Genomic DNA, 25,234 nt, shown 5'->3' with positions numbered 1-25,234 from the left:
AGTAAGGATATCAAATATTGATTTAAGTGAAGTAATGAGTCAGTCTTAAATGTGGAAATAAAAATGTGATACTAAAGAGGAAATATGAAACTATTTTAAAGTAATATACCAACCCTAGAAAACATGCCAGCATGACTGTGGTCCTACAATATTTTCATTCTCAAGAATCAAGTGTTTCCTATTTCCAGATAGCAAAATAAGGAAATGTTACTTATTTTTTGCAATAAAAGTCAGTTTGAATCTTGATGAAATCGAAATTGTATTGAAATTTGACATTAGAAATGTAGTATGATTTGCAATGCAATATTTTACAAATTGAATGATCTTTTCTGGTATGATTAGCTGCAAATGAAATTACGGCCATCATTTAGATTCTCAAAGTCTTTTCTTTTTTTTTTTTAGATTTAAACTTTCTTCCAAAGCTTCAATCAGTTAATTCTTCACCTTCATTCTGATACTAACACTAGTTATCAACAGATTATGGTGAAGTTTTTTAAAGGAATATTTTGGGAATTTTGTGGCTGTTATAGCTTAGAATGTTAAAAACAATTAATTTAAAATCTTGACATGTGTGAAAATTCAAGCAGTAGGTAGAATAGTTGAATATTCTTTTTATATTGTAAAATTGTGTGTGGGATGATTGTTATGGAAACAGGAAAGCGAATGTAATGGAAAGTCTTCTAAGTTCACGATGACTCTCAATAGAAGAACCTTTATGAAGCGACAGAAGTAAGTTTGTTTAGATGATGATTTCTAGGCACATACTGCAAGCTAGAGCTTTGCCACCGTTTTAATCCACCCTAAAGCGTAAAGGGGTATTCCATTCTGAAAATAGTCGTCACTTAATAATAAGATTTTTAAAATAAATGAGCCAAAATAGTGTAAAAGTCATTAAAATCCAATGAAATATAATGAAGTTATCGAATTTTTCAATTGTAACAATATTTTGTGAAAATTTTATGTGCATGTTGCTTTTATGAATATTCATTAGATGGATTGGTGATATCATGTTCCCCACTTTTCCTTTTCACATTCCATTACATAGAATCATAATTATTTTCATACATGTGTGTAAAACATATGTCCATTGTATCAAAATAAGTTTTAGTAATTACTATCTTTCAAATTAAATTGTTTTACCAAAATAAAACAAGCTTGGTATTCACCATCCACTTTTGATGATTTTTAAAAGTATTTTTTCTGTCTGATTTCACTGGTTAGATAGTATGGAGTACCCCATCCCTTTTCACATGTAGTAGACAATTTTCTTTTCCATTCTTTTATTTGATGCTATACCTTTAGGAATATTGATTAATGTTATGTTGTAATGATTATTGACTGTGATTGTTAGGAAAATAAAGTTATTGTTTGTGAATTTGGATTAGGATTTATGCTATTGTGAATATTCATGATCATAATTTTGATTGTGATGATAATTGGGATTGTGAGATGATGATTGTTATCATGGTTGTGGTTTTGAATGAAATTGTCATTTTTATCCCATTCAATTATGAATGTGATTTTGGTGATAAAGATGATTGTGATAATGGTCATGGTTCTACAATAAAACTAGGTTTCCTTAACCGCACATTCCATGTTTGCTATGTAGCCATTATTGTCAGGTTTGCATCCGATAAAGGTTGATCATATATATCTGTTTGACTTGTTCTAAGAGGGGAAATCTCTTCATTTGAAGGCAAACTCTCTAAGCCGGGTATATGATCTTCATCTACTCAAAGCATTGATAATGTACATTTTCATATGTCAAATTTGTGCTTGTAGTATACTGCATGTCATCACACATGAATGTAATAAAAAATTTAAATTATAAATTACATTTAACTAAGATGATCTTGCATTTTTCTTCAGTTGGTAATTGGATGAAATGTTCAAATTTGTCAATGGCATAGGTCATAAAGTCATAATTTTTTTTTTGCATCAGCTTTTCATTTCATTTATAGCATAACAGACTGCATGGCATGTTTTATTTAATACTCGTAGAGGGCTCATTGGTTCAATAAATGAATGCATATACTGATTTTATTGCTATGAAGTCAAGATTTCTGCACTTTAGATTTGTAGCTGCCTTTGCAAGATTGTTTTGATTTTGTAAATCTTTTTATTTTGTTTTAGATTGTTTTCGTATCCTGTATATCTATCCATTTTGTCTCGCCTGCATAGCAGCGCAAGACTATTAAATAGGAGCCACTTTTCTGACTGGTGGCGGCGGCAGCATTGTCAACATTGAAATCTTAACCAAGGTTAAGGTTTTGAAATGTCATCATAACTTAGGAAGTATATGGACCTAGTTCATGAAATTTGGACAGAAAGGTAATCAAATATTACTGAACATCCTGCCTGAGTTTCTGTTCACATGACCAAGGTCAAAGGTCAAAAAGGGTCAATGAACTTAAACCATGTTGGGGGAATCAGTATCGAAATGTTAACCATGGCAAAGTTTTGAAATGTTGACATAAAACTAAGAAAGTATATGGACCTAGTTCATGAAACTTGGACATAAGGGTAATAGTGTATCACTGAAAACATGACAAAGGTCATAGGTCACTAAGGGTCAACAAACTTTTGACATGTTGGAGGTATTATGGAATTGTCTTCATAAGTTTGATATTTCATAGAACTAATTTGTGAAACTTAGAAAATAAGAGAAATCAAGTATCCCTGAACATCCTGGGCGAGTTTCAGGTCACATGACCAAGGTCAAAGGTCAATAGGGTCAACAAACTTTGATAATGTTAGGGTTATTTGTGGAATGTCATCATAACTTAAATAGTTTATGGATATATTCATAAAACTTGGACATAAGAGTAACCATGTATCCATGAATACCCTGTGTGCATTTTAGGTCACCTGACCGAGATCAAATAAGGTCTATGAACTTTTGCCATGTTTTGGGTACTTTTTTTTTTCTGTCATAACTATGAAGGTTTATGGATCTACACATGCAGTTCATGAAACATAGACATAAGGGTAATCAAGTGTGAATGATTGTTTTGCACATGTCTTAGGCCACATGATCATGGTCAAAGGTAATTTTGGGTCAATGGATATAGTATGTTATTATCATATGTCTTCTTTTGTGATTAATTATTCAATAGCTGATTTCAAAGTCAGCACTGCTGCTATTATCTAATCGCATAATGCAGGCGAGACTGCCAGAGGCGTTCCACTTTTTTTGTTTTTGTTTTTTTAAGATTTTGTTATTATCCTATATCTCCATCCCAATCCTATTATTATTTCTTATGACAAGGCCTTTTCCTGTCCTTATGTCACAGGCCCACCTTTTTACTAAAAAATCAAAGAATTCCTTGTGGTCTGTTGAGCCTCCTATTGTGCCCCATTCCCTTAAGAGACAAAGGATCACCTTTTTTAATTCATGAACTCTTTTCTCTATTATTTGTTGAAAAATTGTCAAATTCTGAAATAATCCTAGAACATGCCTCTATCCTCTATGAATAATGCTTATTTCCTGCTTTTTTTTTGTTACAGGGACAGTCAGAGTTAAGTCTTTCCGTTGGTCAAATACTGAGAATACTTAATACAGATGACACAAACTGGTGGTTAGCTGAGTACGAGGGACAGACAGGACACATCCCAACTCAATACATAGAACTTTGCAATCAAACAGAAGAAATGACTATCATATAAACATTTGATTACACTTTTTTTCTGTTTTGGGAAATATTTAGTCTATTTCTCAGATTATTTGTTGCCTGTGACAGCCAGAATGTTTTTTCAAGATTTTCTATTCCTAATATTTGCATACATGCAAATGTTTATGTTAAATATAAAGTAAGAGCTCTGATTGGTTGGAAGTATCTCACAGTCATGATATATAACTTTCTATTATGTTATATTAAGGAGGCTAATATGACATTGATTTATTAATCCTATATGAAAGAAAAATATGGTTACTATCTTTTTGGAATAACTAGAAGGGGATTACGTTGTGACAAAAAAATATATCTTTATGCTTTACTTTGGATTTAGTTTGTTCAATCTCATGCAAATACCTGATCAAATATAATTACTAGGCTTAGTAAATTATCCAAGAGAGCTGTGTTGTTAGTAAGTGTAGTTAAATAACTGTAGATGCACAAGTGGAAGAAACAGGGTAAGTCCTTTGGCAAGGCATCAATCAAAACATTGTCGCTCTCCACCCAGGTGTTCAAAGAAAAAAACTTGGAAGGATATATGCATAGCATTTGAGCTTGGAAGCTCTCATTGGAATGCTCCCCAGGGAGTGGAGAAGATGCATACATTTTGTTCGGGCAAACCAGAATCTGATAATCGGGAAAATCTAAATCACTAGTAAATTGCTTGTAGACATTGCTTTGGTGTAGTTGAAATGAATATGTATTTTGAAACAGATTATTATCATTAAATGATAAAAATACATCATTATTATATTAAATAATTCAACCTATGTTCATTTTATTAGGACGATAATAATTGATGTAGATATCTGAACTGATATCAGCCCATTATGTGGTCACATTTAAAAGGTCATCGTTCGGTTGAAACACACTCGCGCCATATATTTCCTGATTGAGGAAATAATTGTGTTTAAACAATCATGTGTGGGAGCTGCAGAATGATTTTGAAAGTGGAAGGGGGGGGGCTGACCATGCAAAAATATAGATGGTAATTTTACATTTTTTGTACACGTTTGTTGAATAAAGTGGGAAGCCCTCCCCCTGGCTCTGTGGCCCCTGCCTTCATTATATATTTATATATCTATTTTTTTTAATTTCGTACTGATCTGTCTTGTCTTTATAAGACAAGTAAATCATTGCCTTTTATTGTGATGTTTATAAAAAATTGACTAAACTTCATTTTGGATGTATACTTCTATTACAGTCTTCCAACCATTTCTTTTGCACTGTGATTATGTATCAATGTGCCTTTTGAATTTGTTACATTCATTGAGTTTTTATTCACTGTTTAATGCAATGGTGGAACAGAAAGGTAAGCACAAGAAACACAAGAAGTCAAAAACTTTGTTTCTAATAATAGTTTGGATGGAAACAAGGTCATGTTGAATGCCTGAATACATTGTTTATCATTTAAGTAATAATTGAAGAGTATTTAGCAAATTAAATTTAGCAAATATTTTTCATATATGATCCACCATATCTCTATTACCCCAAACATGACTCAACATAAATATAATATTGGGTGATGTGGACTCTCAGTCTATACACTATAACATTCTTTTCAGTTTGGAAAAAAATATTATTAAGAATTATATATTGGTAAGTTATTTTCATTGCACTGTGAATAAAGAATGACTTTGGCATGTTATATTCAATGAAGACGTTAGTTTTTTCACAATCAAGAGTTTTTGCTTTTTTGTGCAAATTTGAATCATGGTACAGTCAAAAGACTGCGTGTATGATAGTTATAGTTATTATTTCTTGAGAGGATATTCTAACTTTAAATGTGATTACAATACTGATTTGGTAAAGCAAGTAGAAAAGAACATTGATTCCCCTTAAAAGCTTGTCCATGAAGACTTAGTTTACAGGGGCCGCAGGAGAAGGGGGAGGCTAAAGCCCCCCTCCCCCTCTTTTTTCCATAACCGACATGTACAAAAATGTAAAAATGACCATATGATTGTGTTTTGTGCATGGTCAGCCCCCCTCCCCCTCACTTTGAAAAACCTTCCGCGGCCCCTGGTTTAAACTTAAAAATGTTCAGCTTAAGTCCTCAATTTTGTTTTGAAAGAGTTTGAAAAGGTGTTGGTTTGAAAGAATTTGATGAGGTCCAAGGCAGAAGGACTACACCTGCAAAGTCAATATGAAACAAAATGTAAGTTTGTAGATCTATGTACAACACACTGCCTAAATAATGCCACTAGTCTATTGCTTCAAAATATCAAAGTAGTATGGAATGATTATTTTCTTGAAAAAGTGCTAAATATTATATTTTGATCATATGCTAATACTTTACACATAAAATATACTATATCAAGATAATATACAATTGCCCTTTTATGTTAATTCTCATTGAATCATCTCTTTGAGAGATAGAATTGACAATAATAATTACTTCGGTCACAGGATATTTTTTTCATTTGATGTTTTTTGGAACTGTATCAAGAAAGAATTCATAATCATTTGTTTTTGTCATTGATGTTATTCTATGAAGTGAATTTTATTAGCAGTGATTTGGTGCTTGATACACTGTACATACATATTCATTGACAGAAGTACACTTTTTCTTGCTTTCCTTTTTTTTGGTCTACTTCACATATTATCCTGAACTACTACATCGAATAGTAGATAGAAGAACAGTAGATAGAAGAAAAAATATTTTCTCATTTTAGATGGGTTTTTTTCCTCTGTATCTGTTTTTCTCCCTCCCCCTCCTATTCTCTTTCTCTTGCTTGTCCTCCACTCACTCCACTCACCCCCCCCCCCCTCTCGCTCATCCTCTCGCTCTTGCTTGCCCTTTTTCCTTTCATATTGCTGGGGATGGATGAATGTTCTACTCAACTCATATTGTTTTTTTTTTTCTGTAACAGCTTGCATATTCATGTACATTTTCTTGATGAATGTTACAGAAAGGGGGAGGAGTCAAAGGAGTAGTGTTTTAAAAATGTTCCCAAAATAGTTATGTAGCCATTTATGACCTTATGCACATCATCATAATAGGATAGAGATATATCATCCAAGGATCAAGTCCTAATTCAGGTTTTAGTACTGGTTGATACAGTGCTCAAAAGCCAAATAAATGCATATTATGCCAGATATTGGTAAATATTTATAATTATATTGGATGAACTTATTCGCAGCTTTATACAGATATAGAAGAAATAACAAGCTGGTCTTGGGATAATACTCACACTTATAAAAGCTTATTCTTTTTTCAATTGTTAAATATATATCTATACATGTATATGCAAACAAATATATTTTTCAGATAAAATTTCTGTAACATTACTCCATTCATCAAATTATTTAGGCATATTGATGAAAGATAAAATTGCAGTATAAAAAAAATCTGTATTTTGTTAAAAGTTGTAACTGTTTCACTTGTCAGTGTGATTTGTATGAATATGTAATATTTGATATCTTTCTTAAAATGTATTGCATTGTTCAAATTCTCATTGTTTAATAACTGCAAAACCTGTAATGATTATGGAATATGAACTAGAAATAAGCAGACAAATTTTTATTGCATTTGTGTTTTGCCATTTAACATTTTGTTAAAGCCTATGTTTAGTAACAGAAGAAGAGCTTAAATATACATTGCTAGAAAGGTTTTTATTATTTTCCTATTTATGATATATTTGTCATGGCAGTCTTGCATTTGTTCAATTTGAAGATGATAAAGAAAGATCCATCTGACAGGCATATTGGTAAAAGGTTGGACAAGATTAAATGAAAGTAAGAAGGGTATGATCTTTGTAAAAGTAAAAATCAGTATTTATTTTTAAAGAGGTATTTTTCAAAGATTTATCTCAGAATAATTTTTATGAGGTCCTAAAAATGGTTAGAAATGACATCTAAAATTTAATTTATTCAGGAGAAAACGACAAATTAATGATGATAAAGTTGAAAACCCTATATTTATCAAATTTACACATCAGATCACCATTTTTTATTGCCCTATAAACAAAGGTCTTAGTAACATGAAAGCTAGCAAGTAGTGTGTGCAGAGATAATAATGAAAATATTGTAGCTCATGTTTTAAGCAAACCATGGAATACAATATCATTAGCTCCCTACACAAGAAAATTCATTGATTTGAAAATGCTTTCATTAACAGGTGATTGATCAAGAGCAACTCGGTAGAAAATATTAATGAAATACCCCCTTGTTTTGGATGTTGAAAGTATGACAGCTCATGATAGTAGTATGATTGGTGGATAATACAAGAGGCTAAATATGACCAATTTTGGAGGGCCATTTTCCATTGATTGAAAATACTGTGTATTTTCTTTATTAGGGATGAAGTTCATATTATTTTAGATTGTGAAAGTAATATTAAGTTAAAATAATCTTATAATTATGATTGTCTTTGTACAGAATAGTGCATGTAAATAAGGGTTTAATGGGTGTCACATGCGGCATGTATGTGTTTGGTATTCTGTCAGGCTATTTTACATTCCAATGAAGATTTCATTGATCATATGAACTCAATAATATTTTGGACATTTACTTCTTATCTTTCACTCAATTCTCCATCATCTCATTCATGTTCAGATCTCATATAGATAACCTTGCATAAGTCAGATTTACAGACATTACACTAGCTTCAAACCAATGCAATGATTTATTAATAGTCTCTCCAAAAATTTGAATAGATACCTTTTCTTTGGGACCCTTAATAGATTTCTATTTCAAATGTAGAGATACTGTTTTAAAATGAAAAGAATTATTTTAACTTGTTCACAATCTTGTGTTGAGTATATATAGGGACCTATAATAAGATATTTTTACTAGTTTATTTAAAAACGAGACTGTAAAGAGGAAAACTGGATAATTATGACAGGATTTACTTCAACTTATGTGAATAATGTAAATTTGACATATGCAAGGTTAACTGTAAATGAATTATGTATATATATATGCACTCATTTACTAATACAATGATAGTACTATATTTTTATGAATGCAAAATAATCTATATATCTGTATTTCAATGAAATGTTAATGTCCATAATTCTTATGTATTAAAATACAAAATTAATTTGAAATCCAACAATTACTTGAACAATGATTTTATTGTGTCTGTTATTTAGGTCCATGTCAATGGCTTCAGTTTTTGGTGGTGGTTACATGTTCAATGGTATTTCAGGAGGGGGGGGGTATATTGTGTGAAAGAATTTTTGTTGATAATCCTGGATCTGCCCCTGTTCTCATTCAGCAGACTTACAGACTCAATGAATCAAAAGTGTTCTCCGAATAATTATCCTGTGTAAAACATTGGAAAACCAAACTGGAACTGCCCCCAAAACATTTCTTTTCAATCTTTATCAAAAACACCTAGTAAATTCAATAAACTACATAGAAAATCTGATTAAAGCTGCATTTATTGTACACAAAACAATACTTGCCTGTATATTTTATAACTAGTTCATTGTGGCCAAATCTCCTCATGAGATATATAATGATTTATAACACAGAAATCTTAAGATGTATGTCAAAGGAAACGATAAAAATTACTAATTCAATAAACGTTATCTTATAGCATGTATAATGTAAATTCCATGAACTTAGAAATAAGTATGTTATAAACCATCCAACGTGCTTCCAACCTGAACAATTATAGAACAATGATCCTAATCTAAAGCCCGTAGCACAAAGCTTAGCAATGATCGTACAACTTTTTTCTGATTGCATTGACTACATATTAAGTGTACGATTAATCGTTAACCTTTGTGTTACGGGACACAGGCTGACACAAATACTTCTTAAGAACTGAGCATTAATCACTTTGTTCAACTAAGAAACTTGTTTTTATGTAGAGAATTGTGTCACAAAAAAAACTTAATACAGGCAAGTCTGCTTCTTGACCTCAGAAATCGGTTCAAATTAGAATATTAACATGTTTTGCAATTTCTGGTCTGAAATTAAGTGATTACAGACCTGCCAACCAGTATGATTTTAGCTGTATTACTTAATACCGTTTTGTCAATTAGAATACAGGCATACAATTTTTATGTATTTTGATACCATTATCTAAAATTATCATGATCTACATATTTTTTTTAGTGTGTCTAGAGTTCTGCAGTTTGCATTCCATAGTACATCATATGTGTAGTGCTCTATGTGGATACAATTAGAAATTTTCAGTATGACATTTTTAAAAAACTAGATACATTTGTGTTTTTTACCAATCATAGCTAAGTGATGTGAACCGATTTTATAAAAATCCTAGCTGAGCATGCACAATATATCATAGAATTCAGTTTTGGGGAAAAAAATACAGTTTTGTGGGTCAAAGATACAATTATATTTACACAGGTTGGCAGGTCTGTAGTTACTAGACTAAAAAGTTAAACTCAAGCAGAGTTTACAATATAGTTCATTCATTGCATTAAATAAAGGATCATTATAATTAAATCTAAGAAAATAAAGAGTACATAAGCATTGTAAACAATGGTTAAAATCAGAGCAAACATTAATGAATCTGGGTTAACAGGAGTAGACAAGAAATCTGTATCATAGAGTATACATTTAACATCTACAGTATCTGTCCTTTACAATAGTTACTCCTTTTAAATCACTAAGTACCACACATACATGTATGTATTTAATATCCCAGACATCAGCTTCATGTCTTGCTTTATTTCTTATAATGAGGCCCTCATAAAGTAAGATAGTTTGTGGGCATTATCTTTTGATACCGGGTAAACATTATACGAGAATTTATCATTTTGGTACATGTTGTAGTAAACATATCAGGGAGCTTATGAGACCAGAACTGAAGGCAATTAAAATGGACCTTCGTCCAAATATTACATTCATCCTCTTCCAAAACAACACTCCTTATATAAAGTGCTTTGTTTGTTTCATTCCATCTCAACTCTACCCTCTTTCCTTTTCTCTGATTTTCAAAAGCTCCCTATCAAATATAACAGTTAAATACAGAAGGTAAATCACCTTTCCTATAACAATTCACAACACCACTGTATTAATGCTTAGTAAATGAAAATTGTCAACATCATACCATCATTGTGTGTGAATCTTTGATAAGCCAAACTATCATGGAGCAATGATATCCCCAGTCATTAAATCACAATACACAAATAAAATTTGCAATACACTCATTGTATATTCTTTTTGAGAAATACCACAGTTTTCAAATGAAAAGGACAAAATAAACTCAATTCAGAAATTATAGTAAGCATCAAGTTTTGCAGATTAAGCATAAAACTATCAAAACTTTCATGTTCTGCTTGTAGTAAGCAGTGCACCTTTAATCCTTTATAACATCCACACAATTTTTAAATATATAGTATAAAGACCCCTTTTCAAGTAATGTAGCTCACTTAGCTAAACAAAACTTTCATTAAATATATTAGACCAGAGGGGATACTGTTTGTAATAAAATAAATGACTGCTACTTCCTACGTGGGCTCAAGTTATATTTGAGACAAGTAAATAAACGCTTGATTTATCTTTTTCAATTCTGGTTCAGCATAATCTAAACATTTCTTTCATTTTTTACATTGATGGCAAGCATGAAGAAAGGCACAATTAATATCAACAAGCGTGAAGATTCATAAGCAGTTGCACGTTTACATTGTTACATAGCTGTAAATAATATTAATATACATTTTCCTTTAAGTTCAATATCTAATAATATATATGAATATAACGTGAAGCAAGAGGGATGGATTTTAAAAGATATGTAGTCATAGCTTAATAATGATAACATATGATAGATTTATAAATCATGAAAATTCTACATCAATATATATATAGTAAATGATTGCTAGGCTGCTTCTATCCTGAATATATCAAGCTGATATCTTTACCTAATATTAACTTCAGAGTTATGTTCAAATCAAATGTATTTACACATTTGTTCAAGCCTTTTGTATCAGTGCATTAAACAGACTTATGATTCCTCATATTCCATCTTCATCTATGCTATAGACATTTATCAGGTGTACCTGATTTAATGAAAACAATCCCTGCACTGCAAAACAGAAGAAAGTAATCAAGAATACCTTTGCGATACCATTTTACAAACCATTCCTGAAGCATGTATTCTTTACTTCTAAATGACATTGAGAAAATACCTTTCAAACTCCTTTATTACAATTATTTAATCCCTCAAGTTTCTGAGCTTTGGTGTAAAACATCACATGAAGCTGTCATAATGGGACTGACAATAAACATAAAAATAACTCCTTACATATAAAGTTCATTCTTCAAGTTCCGGGCATTCTAGGTTCCTGTCTTACAAAAGTAACATTGATACAATCAAACTTAACTATGGAAAGTCAACAGTACCATAAGAATTTGTCTATTGACCTATTTCCTCATCCCCTCCTTAACACGAATTACATTAACAGACCAAAACAAAGAAAGTGTATATTTCATTCATTGTATTTAAAGGATATTACAGGTATAATGGCAAATATTCATTGTAGATAATGGAATCGCTTTCTTTCTATAGTTGAGATCAATTGGATCAATTACTTTACTTTGTAAGACAGAGTACAACTTTCCACTGGAACCATCATTTTTAATACAAAGTGATGTCTCCCAACTACCATTTAAGCAAAGAAAAAGAAAGTAATACACAATATGGCATAAATCTTGTATGTTATGACAAGTCAGTGAGTCCAAGAATCAGGTCTTCCATCCGTTACTCTTCAAAATTATGATGGACCTGAAAACCATATATTCAATTATTATTCAATTCCAGAAATATTTTTTTCACTTCGGCAAAAGGAAATATGACAACATATCATGATAGTATACTCTAAAATCTTTTTACAAGTTGTACATTTTAAACAACATACTTTATCAAATTAAAGAAATGGTAAATAATTACATGCAAAAAAAAAATACGACATTTTATTCAAATATACATGTACATGCACATCAAGCTATTTTCAATGTTAATCATAATAGCTTTCCAAATATTTTCTTTCAATGCTAACATGCTAGACCATGTTAGCTTTATGAAACCTAAAAGGAAAACATATAACAAAACAAAGACCAATCACTAAGGTGTTAATTTCAACAACAAAAGTAATATCCAAGGACTTGGCTTCCTTTTACTTTGCTGCTAGCAAATGTACACAAACTTCATTAACGGTTGATCAATTTTGATATTGTGATAATAATATCTAGTTCAATTTAGAGCAGTCAAACACGACCTCATCAATTATCCGCAATGTGCTGCACTTGACCCAGGTGAGGTGAATGGGTACCCGGCAGGATTAATTCCTTGCATGCACTGAGCGCCGGTGATGGCAGCTCGAGCTAAAGCCGGGGTAATAATAGGAGCGATTTGGATCCTCAGGCAAAAGGCGCTTTATAAATACCGCTATTATTATTATTATTATCACAAAGATAAATCAAACTTGTACTTAAATGTTACTGTGGAAGAGAACTCATTATTTTAATATCATGTAGTTTGACTGTGTCTGAATGTATGCAGAACAATTCTGCCCAAATGGAAAGCATGCCAATTCTAATATCATACTATAATTGCCAAGTTCTCCTTGAATTCAAGCAATTGCAAAGACTAACGCTCCAATACACAGATTTTCAGAGTTTTCATGTTTGTCTTTTTGAAAGACGTTTAGTCTTAAGAAAGAAAACATTGCTTGAATGAAACATCTTTCATACAAAACTTTTCATTGAAAAATGATTCCATGGAAGTAAATGGCTACTTTCATGCAAATCAGGTAACTTCAGTCTTAAAATCTCAAGGATAAAGTCATGAAATAACTGTGAAAAGAGTTTACATGCAAACAGATAAAATACATCCAATAATCCACATGGTTATTTGACGATTCTTGATTAAAATAGAAATACATACATATTCACATAGCATTGAATCACATTACCATTTTTTAGTCATATTTATATTACACAATGTAAATATCAAATTCATGCACCATTTCTTGATTATTAACACTATATTTGCATTTGTTTTAAACGTATGTGTAGAAGCAAATAACAACATTCATATGGGAAAAAAATCAACACTTATTGAAAACCCAAATATGTACGAACTGTCTTTCAGATTCAAAAGAAAAACACATTCTAACTTGGGAAGATTTCTTCCAAAGCAGCCGAGAATATTACAGGCATCAGCATCATGCATTGATAGCAAACAGAAACGTCAAGTCCTGTATCTAAATATGTTGACTACAGTAATACACGCAACAGTGGTTCACTAAGATACTTGTAATCATTCATGAGTAGCATCCAGTAACAAAAGATGTGATCCACATGTCTCTATCTTACACAATGTCTACATACATAATATATTGAACATCATATTACATTGCCATACATGATTAGCATAGGATAAATAAATGTGTAAGACAATAATAAGTACGTCTTTGAAAGAACAAGTATTATCTATAAACAGTGTTCTAGGGATGCCTTAACACGTGTATTTTGGTCTGCATCAATTGCCCAAGCAGTATCAGAGCTTATCCCTAAAAGGACCGAAATCCGCCGAATATCCCATAGGCTCCTGTACAAAATTTGCTATTGAAGGTGAGAGCATATTCAACAGTTAAATGAGCATGGGAAAATAAAAACAACGCGTACAACAATAAATGTGCAGCGTAGAGCCACGACTACGCTCGATGACGTTGTAGTGAACTACATGCAAGTCGCATGTCAACGACCAAAATTGATCTTATGAAGTGATAACGACAAAATGTGATAAGTGATATGACTTGTTAAATCAAACTGCTCCCTCTTTTTTTGAGAGGGGGGGGGTGGAATAGATGATAATAATTATATCAGATGGCTTTATTTCATGAAATACCAGAAATATTCCACTCGTTAGGGCCAATATTCATCTGCGATTCGTGGAATATTTTCCTGAACTCTTGGAATATTTCTGGTATTTCATTCTAAGCCATTCAGTATAATATAACTATTACATCAGATAAAACTAAGAATATGTCCAGGGAATAATTGCATAACAGATTATGAAATGAAATACACATGTTATTGATAACCAGACAGCCATTACCATACATTGACTCAATGTAGCAGCGGGGAATCAATGCCAATATTTCCTTAACACATGTTATCACAAAGTAAGCCTTATTTTGGTTTTTTACAGAAGAATCAAAACAGTAACTCACTCTAAACCACAAACAAGAAACAGTGTATATGTCTGTTGTAGTAGGCATTTTACTGCTTTGCTAGGGTGAGTTGTTACCGGATTTCTCCTCTTTCTTGTCCTCTGTTCCTTTCTTGGTCATATCACCACCACCATCTCCAGTATTATCATTAACAGTAAGACTTTCAATACATTGCTGTGCTTCAGCAACCCAATCAGCCACACGCTTCTCAGGAGCACCATCTTCCGGTAGAAGGATACCGGTCTTGATGACTTCTGCCTCCTCATCATCGTCTTCCTCTTCCTCCTCTTCTTCATCTTCATCATCATGATCCTGATCATCTAACCCAGCTTCAAGCTCTTCTAGTTCCCGTCTACTGACATCTTCTTTGCTCCCCTCCTCTAGATCTTGATCTCCTTCACCCGCTGTCAAGGTACGTGAGGATGTCTCAGACATGACATAGTCTTTACCAACGCTGCTGCCTCCTCCATCTTTCTCTTCCTTCTGGATGGTATCATCTGTAGAGTTACTGATCACGCTACCAGTACCAGTGAATGACAGGCTTCTCATAGGAGCACCAGGATGTTGACCTGTATCACTACTACTACCCCCTCCTCCTCCTTGTGGACTATAGGTAGGTGTAGTTGGTGTATCTGGTTCAATCTCTCTTCCTTGGCTATCTACCTCAGGTTCAGGGTTAGGATAATTCTCAGATATTGGTTCAGAGATGACAGAACTGAATGAGATGGCACTGCATCCAGAGAGATTACGATTGTGACCCATGTGATGGCGATGTTTGGCCATACGAGCTGCACTAGCAGCATTGGCCGCTTCCAACTCCTGTTGGAATTTACGTACCATGTCAGCATAAGCATTTCTAGCCCGGGTAGATAGGTCCAACAGCTGCTTGTATGTATCCTGAGTAGGCAAAATGAAAGTGATGAAAAGAAATAATATTCCTGGTATCACATGGAAATTTGCTAATTTTTTTCATTTTTATGACTGCAACATAAATTGACTGGTGTGCAGCTGTCTGACATAGAATTATACAGCACGACTTAAAAAAAAATAGTCCCTTATTGCCAAAACGGCTTATAAAATTTGAAAAACCATTATACGTGTGACATTCATACATATATACTTTGTTTTCAAATTCTTGATTAAGCTTTTTTAACTTCACTCATACATGAAGACCGCAACACAATGCGTTTCTAAACTTCAAGCCAATTTGTCAAGTCAATGTGTAGGGCCAACTATCATCTCATTCTACAGCCTCTGTCTGCTTTGTTCATGATAAAAAACAAAGATCATTCAATTTCATTTTACCAGTATTCATAATTTTGAGTTTATTTCTTCATCACTAAAAAAATCTTGAATTAAATCAATGCATCATGATCTATGATTAAAATGAAGAATGAAAATATACCTCAGCACCATCATAATTGAATATTCCGACTACACTGACTGGTACTACTTTATTGACTGCTCTCCCTAACGCCTTCCGACCCAAAGCAAAGATCAAAGGAACATTCTGTTCACTGGCTAATGCACTGATTCTATCCATCGCTTCATCAAGACCACCTAAACAAAAAAGAGAAAAGAATAAGGGAAGATATGTTTTACATTTCTTTGTGGAAATAATTTCATCATTTTTTAAACTTCTTTAAGAGAATTCAGCAAAACTCAAGAAAACTTCCATCATTCTGATGCGTGGGATATTGCAAATGTTTCTAATTTAGTATAAATTGAACAAACGAAGCGCCAATTTTGGATTTCAAACTCACCTTTTGATTGAATCCTCTCCAGATTAGGAGAGACAACGACACATTTGATCTTCTTCAATTTGAGATGTTTGGTAACTTCCCGAAGACCCATCACCAAACGGCGTTTCATCTTGGCCTACAGATATCAGCAATGAAAAGAAAGCAGTCATGCAGAACATTCTGTAACAAAATTGAACTGTCCATATTCCAAAACAAAACATATTAAGTCATTATATATTATCCAAATATTGGTTAGATCAACACTAGCAGCTTTCCCCTTTCCCTTGCTACAGATGTAAAGAAAACTAGGCCGCTTGGATTTGGCTCGGCATGTCTACTCTATTTCAATTTATTCAAATATAAACTATAATAAAATATAACATAATTAATTCAAATACATCAATCATAATACAAAATGGTTGGGTTAATCTTTATAGCAGTAACACATGGTAGGGGCCAAAACATTATAATAGAATTTATCATGCAAATTACAACAGAAGTTACTATGTATGCATTGCTTTAACCCATAAAATAAATGGTTCTTTTTTATTTCAACGGTATTTTTGGTGACATTCAATTTCAAACATACTTGTGGCCAGAATAATAGAAATAAAAGTTAAAAACAAAGAAAGTTAATTGGGTAATTTTTAAATGTTCATATACTGCTCTACATTAACATGGATAAAATTATGAAAATTAATTTAGATTCCACTATCTAATTAATGAAGAGTTGTATTCAGTCCATCTCAGATCAAATATTCATATAACAATATGTCAGACATTCTTCTTCCAGTGTGTGCTTTGTCAAGATGCTGTATGTAGATATGAACTGGTGGAGTAATAATTGGAGATTCTTCTTACACCTGTTTAATAATAATTATATAAAAAAGTTTTATTCTTGCATTGTTGGGGCATATGTACATTTACAAGAAAATTTATTTTTGATTTTGTGGAGTTGTTTCCTACCTTTGCTGGGTCTTTGTGATATTGTCGGTCTTGAAACTTGACGAGAGATTGAAGAAGAGTTGTACAGCATGCATCTATGTCTTTATCCAATACTTGATTGCAATACCTAAATAGGTAACCAACATACATCATAACTAGTATGTTAATAACTCCTTTGTGCATTGACATGGGCCCAATCTTATAAAGAATTGAAAAATATTCCAACTGATCTAAAATACAGAACCACAATATCTATATCTAAGCAGCCTGTAATATCTGATTTATTTCTTACAATTCATTTATTAATGTCCGTTTATCTGTTTATAACACAACATTACACACTATTTGAAGATCTCTTGTATCAATGGCACTACTTGTTTAAGATGCAAGCTGTACAAGTCTTTTAATTACATCTAAACCATGACAGATTAAAAAGGAATTATATGCACAAGATATGTCCAAGCAAAGGAGTGAAAGAAAATAGAGTGAGTAGTCTTGGCTACACAACTTTGGTCAGTGGATAGTGCTTCCTTCACAACAAGTACAAGACTTATATTAAAGTACTCAAAACAATAAACAGGACTTCCTTTGTACAAGCTCTCACAAAAGGGAGCATTGATTTTTTTTTTTGTTTTGTTTTGTTTCAATGGACTCCCTAACAAGGCTTTCCCAGGACCATGTAGTACATTTCTTAATCCCTCGTCATGTAAAGAGGTGAAGCTCGAAATCAACATTTGATTTACAACATTAACAGATTAAATGACTGAATTAACAATTCATATTCATTTAATGGCATATAAACACCAATAAGAAAATATCTATACTTGCACAAAAAGTGAGAAAACCCACAACTGTAGTAAGCATAATCTGATGAATTAACTGCATGTAAAATGGTACATATCTGTTACAAATGGAAAGAGATATTGTACACTCACTCTCTAAACCTTCTACTGTGTATCTTTGTAGCAACTTGGGTTGGATTGCTACGTCCCATACCAGTAGCCGGGCTTGATAAGCCTGAGCTCAACGGAGACCCAGGAGAAAGAGGGCTCATACTCAAGGGTGACATCTGACTCAAAGGTGAAAGGTCACTCTGAGATGCATTGAACCCTGGGAAAGAACCTCGATCACTTGGAGCTGTGAAGGAAAAAGAAAGCAATGTATAGTCGATGTTACGGTCAGTGAAGAGAAGTGACATATGATAAGTCTTTGGCTTGACAGCATGGTTAGGAGGTCAAGAGGTTCATTAATGTCTGAAAGGTCATCTTGATTTATGAACTAAGGGCTATGAAAATTTTCCATCATTTACAATACTACTGCCATCAATCATCATCTTCATCATCCATCATCTATCATCACCACCATCCTCCTCCTCCTCCTCATCTTTCTCCTTTCCATCATCATCACCATCGTCATCATCATCAGTATCACCATCATCATCCATCATCATCATCCATCATCACAACAATCATCATCCTCCTCATCACCATCATCATCACCATCATCCTCATCATCATCATCATCATCCTCATCATCATCACCATCATCATCACCATCATCACCACCACCACCATCATCATCATCAGTATCACCATCATCACAACAATCACCATCCTCCTCATCACCATCATCATCAATATCACCACCACCATTATCATCATGAACACCATCATCATCATCACCATCATCACTATCATCATCACCACCACCACCATCATCATCAACGTCATCATCATCATCATCAGTATCACCATCATCATCATCCATCATCACAACAATCACCATCCTCCTCATCACCATCATCATCAATATCACCATCACCATTATCATCATGAACACCATCATCATCATCACCATCATCATCATCATCATAACATCTTGTGATAATCCTTGTGTGAATCCATGAGAGAATCCATAGGAGAACCCTTGTGAGAATCCTTGCGATAATCCTTGAGATAAACCCTGTGATAATCCCAGAGATACACCCCCATCATTGCTCTCAGTTGGATCAACAACTTTTTGTGTTGCTTCTTCTTTATCATCCTCTCCTTCCTCCTCCTCATCTTTCTCCTCTCCATCATCATCATCATCACCATCGTCATCATCATCATCAGTATCACCACAATCATCATCCTCCTCCTCACCATCATCATCATCATCAATATCACCACCACCATTATCATCATGAACACCATCATCATCATCACCACCACCACCATCATCATCACCACCACCACCACCATCATCACCACCACCACCACCATCATCATCATGATGAACATCACCATCATCATACCATCTTGTGATAATCCTTGTGTGAATCCATGAGAGAATCCATAGGAGAACCCTTGTGAGAATCCTTGAGATAATCCTTGAGATAAACCCTGTGATAATCCCAAAGGTACACCCCCATCATTGCTTTCAGTCGGATCAACAACTTTTTGTGTTGCTTCTCCTTTTTCATCCTCTACTTCCTCCTCCTCATCTTCTTCTTCTTCTCCCTCCTCTTCTCCTTCCTCCTCGTCTCCATCCTCTTCCTCCTCCTCATCATCGTCATCATCATCACCAGCTGGTTCTCTGCAATAAGTAAAAAGAGGTAAAAAGATAAGGACTGATGTCGCTTCTCCTGCTTGTTACCTTTACAAATACACACCTACATACACTGAATATATTTAGTTGTGTTTTTTTCCCAATTCAGCCCAAATCATTGCAACAGTTCTCATAATTATGACGTTAACTATTACATTTACTAGACAACATACCGTTGACATTCTTAAAAGCTTGTTAAGAATGCTTCATCAAAACGTATATCCATAAGTCTATCCATAATGTAGGTATCCAAAAGAATCCATAAGTTTTGTTATAAAGCACTTAATAAATTACCAGGTATGCATAATTTTATGAATGAACAATGATACTTTCTTTGGTGACAAAGAAGCATCTTAAACATTATTGAGTGCATTCAAATCATAAAATATATTTCACATTACTTTGTAATAGCGCTAATTACATGCTGAACAATAAGGCCACCTCAAAACTTTTTTTTAATCAGGACGTTCATATCTCTTTATTTTGTTTATGGATTTTTATGTGTATATTGTCACTCTTGTTATTACTAGTGTGACCATCCAACAAGCTCCATTTAGATCAATTTAAGTTAAACTTATGTTTGAAAGTTGTCTGTTATGGTAACATGAACATTTATGATACCATCCAGTTAGTTATCCATGTTCTTTACTTGTCCATCCATTTATACACTCCAGGGCTACTACGTATAGTCCGTGAGCATTGAGCCCATGAGCTCTTGCTAAATCAAAGAACACTTTGAAAGGTGTTCAGTGAATGAGAAGACAATGGAAGCTTACCACCATTGTGTTGTTTGCTAGTGTGTTTGAAACTCTGTGAAACACTGGCACCTGGCCATGCACTACATTGTTACTACGACCGCCGACCCGACCGTGCTGAACATTGTTAGAGCACCCCTAATAACAATAGATAATCCACCATGACCAAGTCCCTTATGAAACAAGTGCTGAATGTGAATGTCACTACACATTGTACACATAGCAAAATCGGGTATGTCCTACTAAATTCTCCCAACATGGACATCACTGATGGACAATAGTACAGTCAAAGAATTTCCTACTAATCAAATTCCTCTAAAACATTTCTATTACATACATTTCTAGATATATTCACCATACGCCTGGCCCTCCAAATCTGTAAAGACACCAAGCAAGAATTTCACATTGCTCTTCTAAATACCAATAGTAAAGTGAGTAAACAACTCTAACTGCAAACATTGCCTGTAACTGATAAAATACATTTTCTTCATTACATACCTTACCCAATGCCCAGTGTGTTAAAAAAATGGGGGGGGCCCTCACTTCTCACAATATAGGGTGACAAGCCATGTGTAAAGTTAACAGCTAGATGAAATAGCCCACTAAAAGACTTCTATAGCTAAAGCTGGGTAACTAATCAAGCATGTTTTGACCCATAATTGACAAAGAAAACTTTAAATATCCTCAAGTCACCATGACAACTTAAATACTCACTCATCAGAGAGGCGACTCTCTTCAAGGGTTCGCAACCTTTTCTTCTCCTCTCTTTCTTTCAAGATAACCCTTTTAAGAGCGCTTGGTTTCTTCTTTGTTGGTAACTCTCTCTCCTTCCCTCTCTTTAAAGGAGCAGATAGGTCAAGAGGATTATGACCCTGTCAATAAGAAAAAATATGAACGGGATACAGACATGCTTAAAGGATACACACAAAGAAAATTCACGAAAGTGATGATTATAGACAAATTATATATGAATGGAAAGGTCTTGTCTTTTTATACACAAATATGTCACTAAAAAGTCTTACAGATGTTGTGGAAATGCAAGAAATGAAATTAATAGAGACCCTTCTCAGCCCCCCAGCCGCCCCCAGGCAGACATTCACGCGATCGAAAACAGTCGAGAATAATGACGTCACATGATCGACTACACACTATCTCTCTGTGCATAATACACTGATACACCTTCCTGGTCTCTATTTTTCTTCGAATTTACCGTTTTCTTCATGTGTTGTGATATCCGATTTCGACATCTTCAGACTATAAGAGAACCAGAACTGTGTTACTTTATCCATTTTTATTGAATTATGAACTGGAAAGACCGATTTTGTCCACTCGACAGTCTTCGTTGTGTTGCTCTGATTCCAAGCTGTACGGTCCCATTCACTTGCTGCCGATGCAGGTTACGCTGCACTGTTTGATCCAGTCAAAAGTCAAGGTAAGCATGTTTGGAAACTGTAGTCTGTACTTGTTCTGACGATGCATTCAGGTCAGATGACAGATACAGATCTGATATAATTTTAGAATCATGCATTTTGGCATGACTACTATTAAAATTAAAAAGTCTTTATTTTAGAAATAATGTTTTTGCACAATTCCAGCAGATTTTTCTTCACAAAGACTTCAGTCAGATTTCTAAATAAACTGGTCAGGACTCAGGCGATTAAATTATTTAGGAGCACTGGCATGGACCATGGCTGAAAATATGCTGTTTCAGAGGAATGTTTGGCATTATCGTAGTTTTTGTCACCAGTCCATTCACTGCCGTTTATTTCGTCAACGGCGGTGATCCACTCCCATTGACTTTGTACACAACGAGCGCACAAACACCAAATTTCACGATAAGGCCGAATGTTTTCACGATAAGGCCAAATGTTTAAGTTTTTATTATACACAGGTCTAGTACCCAATGCGTTTATGCTCAGGAGGGCCCTGTATCGTATACATCCAGATACACAGAATTATATCACCATAATGCCGATGTCATGAAGCAAGACAAATTTTCAGCAGTGGTTACCCTGATCATGCTGATTCCTGGCCAAAACTAGAGTCTGGTGTTTCTTTCTGATTAGAGTGCTTCTACATATGAATGCGTAATGCCTTCAACATAAAACAATGAAGATAAATGCACTCTTTGTAATGACACAGAGTACCGTACCTCAAGTGATTCACTACCGCTAAGCGGTAAGTAGAGTGGGGCCTACACAAACATCACTTGAGCGTTGAGGTAGAGCACCAGTGTTCTGAGTGGAATTTTTCAGGTGTCTAAACCTACTATTATTTGTTGTTGACCGGGAATTACATGCCACCGCACGTCGTCAATCATCAAGATAATGAAATTCATACTTTGATTTGATTATTTAAATTATTTCTTTATTTTTTCTCTCTTCTACACACAGATCTGCACACTTGCTGACTCTGGTGACTTCTGGTCTCTGCTCGCTACTTCAATCTGGGAGATTCCATCATGTCCTCTTACTGATTTGGATATAGCCATTTTTTTCTTCACTCTTTCCAGGAGCTACGGTGCAAGTTTTGGACTGATAATGATGCAACAGAAAATTTATCTTTATCGATCTTGGAAACGATTTTGAGCACAGTTTTGGAGAGAACTAAAAAAATTGACTTGGACAGGAATACAGCTTGTCGAAAATAAGAACACACAACTTAAAACGAAAAAAACAATTTTAATGTTATTAGGGCATTTTGCAAGAAATTTTCTAATCAATCACACGTCCCAAATCAAGGGTAAGTCCTTTGATTAAAGACAAACATGTACATGTAGTTGAACTGCTATTGCAACTCGACCTTATTACGCTTGAATTTGAATTTAAGACTTACGCTTGATTTGCAATGGAACATAAGTTTCTTGCAGTGCCCCATATTTGTGTTTTGTTATCAGATATCTAACGTGCTGATTTTTCTCGAAAGGTATAATATATTTGTCCTTTTAAACGGTATTTGAATATGGGTACGCCTTTTATTTGTTTTCCACAATATTTATTGCATGTACATGTATGAACAGAAGTGAAATATTTATTGTGAAGCACTGAATGTTGTGTGCTGTTGTGTGATGGTTCATCATTTTTTTTGTTCTAAGACTGTAAGCCTGGTGGGTGTGAGGAAGTGGCCTGGATGAAAGAAAAGTGAACATGTGCCCAATTACAGATTTGCATATTTTAAGACAATTTTGTTTCTGGATAAATATTGCTATGCATTCCCTACATTAAGAGTAAAGGAGAAGTCCACACAATCAAAAATTCATTTGAATTTAAAGAAAAATAAGATATTGCAGGAAATTTCATAAAAACTTTGATTCAAATTTATATAATTACTACTCTAACATTGAGAAATTTTGCCTAATTTATAAAACGATGATATGCTCATCTGTGTCGATGTGCAAATTACACTAACCGTTATGTCACACGCACTAAGTTCTTTTGTATTTTGTTGTTTGATATATTTACATGACATGTAGATTTGATATTTAATTTTCTATTTATTTTCTGAAAAATTTTCAGAGGGATTTTAATTCCTCCAAATAACATTTAGAGTTACAGTTCCGTAAATGTAACCTATTGTGTTCGGATGAAGAAATTCCTATACTCAAATCTGCAAAGAATTAAAAAACAAAATGCCACAAAAAAATTAGAAACGAATGTGATGTGAGTGACAACACTAATTTGCATATCATTGTTTTGTGACTGTTTTGAGTAAAAACAGCAAGGGAATATACTCTATTCAAATAATTTTTAGTTGATGTGGACTTGACTTTTAACTCATCCTGTACCCCTCCCATCCCAAATAAGAGTAGAATCTAATCAAGAACTTGAAAATCAAAAGCAGCAATTAAATAAGATTTGATAAATACAGGTCTGAATGGGATTTCACAAGAAAAAAAGCTGGGTAGGGACGAGAAGGAATAAAAAAAAATACCCAATTTAATCCGAGTTTTGAACCAGGGTCCTCGCACACGACAAAACGATGGCCAACACGTTTGGCCACAGACCATTCCCTACATTACGGTGGGCTTTTAAGATATATGAAACAAAGTCCGCTCGCCGCTGTGGGCTAATCATGTTTCGGCAATTCAACTGCAATTTCAATCATTTCGCGATGGATATTGCCATGTTATTTTGTGGTTCCTGACTTTGTTACGTAATGAAATTTCATAATTTTTTTTCAGTCGTGACGAAGAATGTCTATGCTTTATATTGATTATAATATCAATTTGTCGCAAGTGTGATTTCTAAGTGAAAATATGCTTTGTTCAAATATATTTCTTGAAAAAAAAAATCATTTTTTCTAAGCTAAATATCGGTTACCAAAATACGTTAAATGTGCACTTTATTTCACTGTTCAGTAAATTCAAACTTTTATCTATA

At 33.7% G+C, this 25,234-nt stretch overlaps 2 protein-coding genes and 1 long non-coding RNA gene across 6 annotated transcripts in view; 1 reads left to right on the top strand and 2 right to left on the bottom strand.

The window, feature by feature from the left end:
- The window catches only part of LOC121410036 (proline-serine-threonine phosphatase-interacting protein 1-like), a 65,985-nt gene extending 60,070 nt beyond the window's left edge, over positions 1-5,915 (top strand). For 3 of the 4 annotated variants that reach the window (XM_041601855.1, XM_041601859.1, XM_041601856.1), the window contains one exon: positions 3,508-5,915. In XM_041601855.1, coding sequence (XP_041457789.1) covers positions 3,508-3,666 — 159 coding nt within the window. In that variant the 3' untranslated portion in view covers positions 3,667-5,915. Of the gene's footprint in view, positions 1-655; positions 730-3,507 lie in introns of all 4 variants that reach the window. The other variant, XM_041601857.1, reaches the window with a different exon arrangement.
- A 709-nt stretch (positions 5,916-6,624) lies between these two features.
- Positions 6,625-12,952, bottom strand: LOC121410038. Its single transcript, XR_005969265.1, has 2 exons — positions 10,018-12,952; positions 6,625-9,614 (listed from the first exon to the last, which is right to left on the bottom strand). It is a non-coding gene; the product is annotated as an uncharacterized LOC121410038 (long non-coding RNA).
- A 31-nt stretch (positions 12,953-12,983) lies between these two features.
- LOC121410035 overlaps positions 12,984-25,234 on the bottom strand; it is a 38,236-nt gene continuing 25,985 nt past the window's right edge. The window contains exons 11-17 of the mRNA XM_041601854.1: positions 21,570-21,727; positions 19,808-20,088; positions 18,447-18,648; positions 17,533-17,638; positions 16,588-16,702; positions 16,230-16,384; positions 12,984-15,721 (exon numbers count right to left, since the gene is read on the bottom strand). Of these exons, the coding sequence (XP_041457788.1) occupies positions 14,885-15,721; positions 16,230-16,384; positions 16,588-16,702; positions 17,533-17,638; positions 18,447-18,648; positions 19,808-20,088; positions 21,570-21,727 (1,854 nt within the window). The 3' untranslated portion in view covers positions 12,984-14,884. The remainder of the gene's footprint in view (positions 15,722-16,229; positions 16,385-16,587; positions 16,703-17,532; positions 17,639-18,446; positions 18,649-19,807; positions 20,089-21,569; positions 21,728-25,234) is intronic.

This window comes from Lytechinus variegatus, chromosome 3 (assembly GCF_018143015.1).
Source record: "Lytechinus variegatus isolate NC3 chromosome 3, Lvar_3.0, whole genome shotgun sequence".
Lineage (NCBI taxonomy): Eukaryota > Metazoa > Echinodermata > Echinoidea > Temnopleuroida > Toxopneustidae > Lytechinus > Lytechinus variegatus.
The sequence above is the reverse complement of the archived record's forward strand: the minus strand, read 5'-3'. Positions and strand labels throughout refer to the sequence as shown.